We start from the raw sequence: 8,922 nt of genomic DNA, 5'->3' as shown, positions 1-8,922 counted from the left end.
AAAGTCATCTTTGAGCTTGAGGCTAGTGATAACATCCCCGTCAATTGTTCTCTCTTTATTCAGCCATACAGGACTGTACTATCAGCCCGGCATGGACAAAGAGACGGCAGTGACCATTGGTCAAGCCCCCCAGGAGGAGGAAGAGCAGGAGGAAGAGTCTTCCTTTTTTTCCCGTTTGTCCAAGGATCTGGTGAAGGGCCAGGTCAAGAAAAAGTCGGATGTGGCTTCGTCTTTGACCAAGATGTTCCCGGGACTGGCCACAGAGTTTTCTGGGGAGTCGTCACTAGAGGAAAGCATGAAAACTACAGCCTTTGTGGTCAGTGTCTCTTCTTTTATTTCTTTACAATGTACTTTTTGGTCAGTGTCTGTCTTTTCATTTCTCCGTGGTGTACGTTATGGCTAGTGTCTCTTCGTTATTTCTTTATGGTGTAATTTATGGTCAATATTTCTTCTTTATTTCTTTATGGTGTACTCTATAGTGAATGTCTCTTCCTTATTTCTTTATGATGTACTTAATGTCAGAAACTGGTCAAAATCAGGAATTGTTTGATACATGGATGCTTTCAGAATAGCTGATACCTCCCCGCCCTCCCTTTTTCTTCCACCATAGCCAGCAGTTTCAGTCCTATAGCCACTGACTCTAAGACCCCGAAAATAGGTCAATCTTCTGTATCTTGCCTTCTCCGCTAAGCCATAAAATGATTAGTTCCATGGTTCCTGTAGTCAGTATATGATCAGCTCCACCACTTGTCTCACGCCCCCTCCCCTCTTCCATGCTGATTTGTGTTACAGAAAGAGTGTGGCAAGACCCTGCGGTTTGACCAGGGCGACACTGTGACGATAAGGCTGGACCCCATCAAGGTACTACGTGTGTTTGTGTGTGGGTCATGGAGTTGTCCCTGAAAGTGGCTTATGTTTTGTATGTTTTGTTGCATATGTTTGTTGCATATTTTTGTTGCATTTGTTTGTTGTATATGTTTGTTGTATAATATATGTTTGTTGTATAATATGTTTGTTGTATAATATGTTTGTTGTATAATATGTTTGTTGTATAATACGTGTGAAGCATCCTGTTAAAGGGTTATGAGTTGTCCCTGAAAAGTGTCTCTCGTTTTGTATGTTTGTTGTATATGTTTGTTATGTATGTGTAAAGCATCCTGTTATAATGTTATGAGTTGTCCGTAAAAGTGTATCTTGTTTTGTATATGTTTGTTGTATACCTGTGAAGCATCCTGTTAAAGTACAATACAGTTATAGGTCAGTTTGGCTGTATCAAATATTTTTTTCCTATAACCGATGTTTAGGTTTGGGATTTATTATCTTTCTGTGGCTTGTGTTAGCCCATATTTTGGGGCAATTTGGAAGCCCTTCCTTGGACTACAGCCACATTTGTGAGGCCGAGGATGTATTTCAAGGCTATATGAAGAATGTTCAGTTTTGTTTGGGGGGAGGGGGGGGGGTTGTTTTTGTGCTAATATTGTGTTAGCGTATAGCAACCTTGGCTTGCCTTTGAAATCAAATTTTTGTCCTAGTTATAAGTGATAGTAGCATTGTATGGGTTTCTTATTTATTTTATTCAGTTCAGCGTTGTGTTTCTGTCTTTGTGATAGTTATATAGTATTATATTAGCCCATTCCCACTTTCCCCAAGCCTAGTTCTTGCATTCATCTAGTATAATATACTTGAAGTTGTAACCAAATTTTCACTATGAATATTAGTCAAAAATTGTCATATTTATGTATTACTTATTTGATAATTCTTTTTTAAATCCTTTTTCTCGCCATTCCCCAGAGAGAGGTGATGATGGAGGAGGAGGTGGACGAGGAAATGTCTCTTGAGACCACGCCCGAATACCACACTTGTATCTGCCGTGGAGCCACGGTTTGGCACGACACAGGCATTGTCGCGTGAGTCACACAGTTTTTCTACTCTTTGTGATAGATTGATAAATTTTTTTTTCTTCATTTTTTTTTTATTTAAAAAAATCATTTTTTGGGGGGGTGGGAAGGGAAGCTCATCTAAGTTAACTCTATGATTTTTTTTAAATGTGGATAAAATATTCTCTTATCAAATTAGTTTTAGTAAGAATTTTTTCAGCACTTGCAACACAAATATGTCACATAAAAGTGCCGAAGATTAGAGCTGTTACTGATGAAAAGCTTACAAAGAAAAGAAGAAAAGGAGATATGATTAGGATGGCAGATGTAAATAAGAAAAAAGGAGCAAACCTCCACCAGAGTACCCGCCAACCACCCACAATTTTTTATCAATAGCATGGATTGCAAAGTAACTAAGTTTGAATCCTAAAGAAGTGTTGATGAAAAATAAGAGAATAGATCGAGAAGGATATATACAAGTAGCACAAGACTGTCACTTGTGTGAAAATACCGTTTGATGAGAAATACTTTTGAAGTTAATTTTGGAAGGAGTATTTTCTTTCTTCTTCTTGATGGCATCGCCCTTGAAGTCCGGTACCTATCAGATACTGGACTTTTCAGCTGAGATCTTCTGTTGGCCCATATAGCTTCTTCTAGAGTGTGTTAATTAATGGGGTTGGCCACGTTAATTGATGGAGTTGGCCACGTTAATGGAGTTGGCCACGTTTCTTGTCTCGGGGGCTCTGTGTGTCACGCACTGCTAGAGGTGTGTGCGTGTGTATTTGTATGTGTGTGTGGGTGTGTATGTGTATCGGTGTTTGTGTGTGTGTTTGTGTGTGTGTGTGTGTGCGCGCACGTGTGTGCGTGTGTGTGTGTTTGTGTATGGTTCCTGTCTCACGGCTGTGTGTCCAGCATTTTGGTGATTGTACTAGTTCAAAACATCTGTATGATGCGTTGTCCCAGTCTTGTGTGTTGTTCTCTTTGCCTTTAAAAAAAAAAAGAACTCAAATTTGTTATTCTGACTACATTCGTGTCACATTATTTATGTGTTCGCAGATACACCAGCCCCATCGCGTCGACTCCAGTGGCTCAGTTTGTCAGCGCCCAACCTCTCACACCCGAGTGCAACTCCTTCTCCTTTGGTGAGTGGACAACGTTTCTGTAGTGGTTTTTCTGGTTACGCTATTTTTAAATCAGAATTTAATGAGAGATAGAGAAACAGACAGACAGACGGACGGACAGACAGACAGACAGACAGACAGACAGACAGACAGACAAACAAACTGGCAGAGAGAGAGAGAGAGCGAGAGAAAGAGACAGACCGACAGGCAGAGACAGAGAGAGAGAGAAAGAAAGAAAGAAAGAAAGAGAGAGGAGACACAAAGAGATGAAGTTTAAAAAGAGAGCAACTTTAATGTTTTCCAATATACCAAAATCTCACGGGCTGCTGGATTGACAGCAGCATCAGTATCAACAACAACAACAACAACAACAACAACAGCAGCAGCAATAACAGCAACAGAATTGTATTATCACTACACATGTGTTCTTCATCTTTTCCAGAGATTATCAATTTTGGCAAAAGTGGGTACATCGCCATCGGGGTTTGCCCCAGGAGGTACGCTCCAAACCGTCAGCCCGGATGGGACCCGTCCTCTGTGGGCTATCATGCTGATGATGGCGGGTAGGAAAGGCGTTGTTGTAGTTTTTGCTGATGCCTAACTGAGCTTTCTGGTCTGCAGAAATTGTTTTTGTTGGTCATTTTATCCCTAGGTTTATATTCATCATCGTCATTGACTTCATCATCATCATCATCATCGTCATCATCATCATCATCACCGCCACACCATCATTATTGTAAAATATTAAAAGAAAAACAAAAAGTAGATGGAGACTTGGGTATTTTTTAACTTTTATGACATTTTTGAAGTATAGAAAAATATAGAAATCATCATCATCATCAGCAGCAGCATTATTATTTCATTTTTATTATCAATTTTTTGTAAAAATAGCCTTGAGTACCTTGAATATAGTCCAGGGAAATTTTTCAAACAATTTGATGTAAGTGACTGCGATAGAATTATCTGTTTGTTCTGAAACAGCTGGGGGGGTTTCTGTGTCGACAACCTCAAGAGGGATCGTGAAAAGGTACAGAGAAAGGGCACATAAAAGGATGTCTTTTGGGTTTTGGGCTTTGGGTTTTGGGATGGTCACCCCAAGAATCATTATGAGCCTGGTCAAGAGATTAAAAGCCATTATCATCCTCTTCACCATCTATTATATTCATCATCATTATAACTATCACCATCATAATAATTATTGTCTTTTTTATGGGGTAACCAAACGATGAATCTTGATCGTTGTCGCAGAAAATTCTATCTCTTAAATAATCGTTATCCGATCAATGTTAATAAGGTAGATCATTTTTATAGTGCTTACTCTCGTATGCACACACAGTTTCTGACGGTTTACATAAGTCCTAGTGCGAAGAACAATAATACTGGTGGGCTTGAATCAGTTTCAACATGCTACTATGTACAACTTGTCAAATGTGGGTGTTTGGCAGGTGCTCTGGTGTAGTGGGCTCCTTCTTTTCTATAAAAAATCCATCCTCCTTATCTCTCCTCCTTTTTTGTGTGTGTGTTTGTTACTCTCTTGTAACACCTATGATCTTCATGATCTTCAGCACTTATGTGGTCGCTTTTAAGGACAAGTGGGCTAACCCAGATTTCGAGGATTTCCAGAAATCTTGACCTACACCAAAAGTAGGCATTGCCCTACTTGATGGAGAAGTTTGGTTTTATTGGTGTGTATATTTGTTTGTTTATAGAGGACATTCTCCTTGTCTTTCAAGGAAACTGAACAAGGGGCAAAAATTTTACTTTCCATTTTCACAAAATATAATTTTTCGGGATAGCCCCCTTGTCCTTAAAGGCTGCCATATGACGTAATTGTTTTGCAAATTCTGTAAAACACTTACTAAAACACAAAACAACTCGACAAATGTGGTGTTTTCCAGAATCTACATAGGCAGTGGCTGGGCTAACAAGAGGCTGGAGAAGTGTAAGAAAGGCGACATCATGAAGGTCCAGCTTGACTTCCAGAAAATGACCCTCTCTTTCTGGAGAAATGGTAATCAGGTGAGCTCCATTTTCAAAAAATCAAAAGTAACTGCTTTTTGTCTCCGGCAAGCAGCTCGTGGTCAGAACTGATGTGCTGGAATGCGGCCCAGGCACATTCCTTTTGACAACTTCAACATCAAATCACTTTTCGGCAATTGTCGAAAACAAGTCTCTTTTACCGGGAGATCATTTGTTAGATGAAAAACTATCGGAGTAGATTCACATTTTTTAATTTAACAACCAGTTTAGTGACATATGTGTCTATTTTTTATTTCATACCAAAATAGTGTCCCAGCATAGTGGGTTTACCCCCAACGGAGATAAAGAGTTTAGGTCTTTCGCAGCCTTGATAGTCGAAACACACTTTGTGCTGTTGAGGCTAGAGAGGTGAGCAGAGTAAGCTTAGTTTCCCGTTTGGACTTCTCTGTTGACATCCACCCCTTGGCGCTCATATGACCTTATGCAGTTGCGAGCGCCGGAAAACCTTACTAAAACTAATATTAATTTGGGGGTTTTATGCCAAGATTCAGATAAAAAAGTGGTGTGATACAGTTTCATCCTTGCAGTCATACAACGAGCAGTTGTGTGGGGTATCTTTGCAGATCCTATTTAGGTAGGAATTCAGTGGGATATTTTGTAAGTGCCATAAAACTTTTACTAATAATAATAATAATAGATAGCATTTGTATAGCGCATATCCCCGCTCAGCAGCAGGCTCTATGCGCTTTACACTATATTATTACCCCAGCAGACCATAGAACACTCCGAAACATTCTCAGCTTCCCGGGAAGCATACAGTGCGAGCAGCCGATTAAGCGCTCAAACACCAACAAACTGACAAGATCTTTCGATGTCTATAGCCGGGTATCCATTCCCGCCTGGGTGAAGTGAGGAAAATTCGTGTAAAGTGCCTTTCCCAAGGACACAACGTCGTCGGACCCTTGACGGGATTCGAACCCACGACCTTACGGTTGCGAGTCCGAGAGCCTAACCACTAGGTCACCGACGCCACGTAAAACTAAACTTCAAAAATCACTTGATTGTTATCTTATGTCTCTGTGTGTGTGTGCAGGTCTTCAGTACCAAAAGGTCTAGCGTGGCCAATGTCCATGCAGCGATCGGCTTGCACTCGATCGGGGAGGCTGTCAGGTTGCTGGAGAAAAACCCATGGAGGATGAAGGAGGATGAGGAGGTAAGGAGAGAGATTGAGGGAGGTAAGAAGAGAGATTGAGGGAGGGAGAGAGAGAGGGAGGGAGGAAGGGGGAGAGAGAGAGAGAGAGAGAGAGAGAGAGAGAGAGAGGGAGGAAGGGAGAGAAGGAGGAAGGGAGAGAGAGAGAGAGAAAGAGAGGGGGGGGGGGAGAGAGAGAGAACTGGCTTCTGTATATTGTACATTTAATCAATAGCAGTGGAGAGAGAGAAAGAGAGAGAGAGGAGGGGTAAAGAGAGTCAGAGAGATGAGAGGGGGAGAGGGAGAGAGAGTAAGGTGATGAAGGAGAGATAGGATGGGGAGAAGGAGAGAGAGAGAGAGAGAGAGGGGATAGGGGAAAGAGAAGGTAGGAAGAGAGAAAGAGAGAGGAGGGGGGGATAGAAAGAGAGAGGGAGATGAAAAGGAAAGGAAAAGAAAGATAAGAGGATAAAAGAGAAAGAGGATGAGAGAGAGGATGAGGGGAAAAAAAAGATAGGAAGAGAGAACAAGAGAGGAGGAGAGAGAGAGAGAGAGAGAGAGAGAAGAGAGAGAGAGAGAGAGAGAGAGAGAGAGGGGGGGGGGGAGGGAGGAGACGGACATGGACAGAAAAAAATAGAATGGAATGAAGAAGATGAGTGGATAGTTAGCAATAAAAAAGATAGGTGGGTTGGGGGGGGAGAGAAAGAATTCAAAGTGGGTAAAGAGAAGGAAAGAAAGACAGACAGACAGAGACAGTGGAATAATAAAGGATAAGAGAGAAGGAGAGATAGTGAGAAGGGGATGGGAGAGATGCAGACAGAAAAACATGGGACAGACAGAGAGAGATGGCAGATTTGCCTATCTACTTTTCCACACAACCGTTGTAAGAAATAGTCATAACCTTACACGTCAGAAGTTTTTAAAAATATTTTTTTCAGTCGTTGAAATGTGAAATTACGTTGCTCTGCCTTTTGACAGCAGTCTTTTAAAGATATAGACACAAAGTGCCGTTCTATGTAATATGAAATAAGACAGAAATAGAGTTTCTTCCTTTTCTTCTCCCCAGATGGAGCTGCCAGCTGCGTTTGATGCGTACAAATATGGCAACATGTACATCAGGTTAGACAACTTTATAATCTATCTTTATTTGTTATGAAGCTCGAACATAACCTGATATGGGGTGCACACTACGGATAGGATGGGGCCGATCGCACGACTTGGTCGCCTCAAAAACAAGCGTTCTTGTTTTCAGTTTCAGACGACCGAGTCGGGCGATCGGCCCGATTCAGCTGTAGTGGGCACCCCGTATGACGGACCAGAGAAGACCCCTCAGCATGTGCTACTGTTTACCCCTTAGCACGCAGAATTGTCTGAAAAGCAAGCAACATCTCACTGCACACCAAGATTTGACTCTTTAATTCCAATGTCGAGTCTGTGCTACTCTACATCTGCGAAACTTGGAAAACAACAAAGACAGTGCTGAATAAAGTCCAGACTTTCATCAACAGATGTATGAGGAGTATCCTAAGAATTAAGTGGCAGGATAGAATAAGAAATGAAGAGCTGTGGGAAAGGACAGGACAAAAGGATATAGAAGTAGAAATAGGATTAAGAAAGTGGCATTGGATAGGACACACCTTCAGAAAGTCCAGCGGAAACCTCACAAGACAGTCACTGCAATGGAACCCACAGGGAGCTCGAGGCAAGAATGGCCCAGGATAGAGATAAATGGAAGGAGCTTGTATGTGGCTTATACCCTACCAGGGGTGAAAGGCATTGATGATGATGACACGGAATTGTTACCTCAGCATGGATTGACAGTACCTTTTTGTGCAATAAGAACAGGCTTCAGTATGTTATAAATTTAATCAAAAGCAGTGGAAGGTTGACCTTTCTCTTGTAAATCTGTGTCTGTTTTAGAGAAATCGGTAAATACCTTATCATCATCATCATCCAGTGCCAGATCCGTGGCAGACATCCGCAGTCATGGTTCTCCATTCATTCCTTTGCTCATATGCTCTCAAAAAAGTTATGTTTCCCTGATCTTTCCCCGTTATCCATTTGTGTAGCTTCAAACCTGTATGTTTCCATGACAGAATAGATTGTTGCATATCTGTTGTTGTTGTTGTTGTTGTGGTTGTTGTTGTGGTTGTTATTGTTGCTGTGTCACATAACTCACTAACTCAGAATTACAAAATTCTATCTGCTCAGTACCTAGTTTTGAGAAATTTAACATCAAAGATTTTGGGTTTCACATCAAGTCAAGCTTTTTCGAATGAAATTTTCTTTGAATATCTTTTTAGCAACTCCGAATAATCTTACCATTTTGATAGAGCAGATAGATAGTTTGGTTTCTGTCCTCATGGTCTTAGTAAGTCAATACAGCCAAAAATGTCAGATAGAACTATGTAATTCTGTGGTAGAGAACTGTGGCATTGTGCCTTTTTGCCAGACTAATAATAGTAGATGGATTTGCATAATGCAGATTTCCCACTCAATAACAAGCTCTATACTATGCTTTACAATCTATATAATTACCCCAGCAGTACTGAATAGCATTCTGAAACAATCTTGGAATGGGTGGTTGGCGAGTGCTCTGGTGTGGTTTGCTTCTTCTTTCCTATCAAACATCTATCGTCCTTATCTCCCCTTCTTTTTTTTTATGTTTGTTACTCTCCTGCCACAGCTCTAACCTTCTGGCGCTCATATGACCTTATGCAGTTGCGAGCACTGTAAAACCTCTACTAAAACCGAACAA

General features: G+C 41.1%; 2 protein-coding genes across 2 annotated transcripts in view; both read left to right on the top strand.

The window, feature by feature from the left end:
• Positions 1–959, top strand: part of LOC118477480 — a 1,969-nt gene extending 1,010 nt beyond the window's left edge. Inside the window, exons 2-3 of the mRNA XM_035969022.1 lie at positions 64–316; positions 793–959. Of these exons, the coding sequence (XP_035824915.1) occupies positions 64–316; positions 793–903 (364 nt within the window). The 3' untranslated portion in view covers positions 904–959. The remainder of the gene's footprint in view (positions 1–63; positions 317–792) is intronic.
• A 42-nt stretch (positions 960–1,001) lies between these two features.
• Positions 1,002–5,300, top strand: LOC118477479 (SPRY domain-containing protein 3-like). Its single transcript, XM_035969021.1, has 4 exons — positions 1,002–1,907; positions 2,934–3,019; positions 3,441–3,561; positions 4,897–5,300. The coding sequence occupies exons 1-4, from the start codon at positions 1,801–1,803 to the stop codon at positions 5,087–5,089; spliced, it is 507 nt and encodes a 168-aa protein (XP_035824914.1). The 5' UTR covers positions 1,002–1,800; the 3' UTR covers positions 5,090–5,300.
• The last annotated feature ends 3,622 nt before the right edge of the window (positions 5,301–8,922 follow it).

This window comes from Aplysia californica, unplaced genomic scaffold, assembly GCF_000002075.1.
Source record: "Aplysia californica isolate F4 #8 unplaced genomic scaffold, AplCal3.0 scaffold00105, whole genome shotgun sequence".
Taxonomy (NCBI): Eukaryota; Metazoa; Mollusca; class Gastropoda; order Aplysiida; family Aplysiidae; genus Aplysia; species Aplysia californica.
Note: the sequence above shows the minus strand (reverse complement) of the source record. Positions and strands in the feature narration are given on the sequence as shown.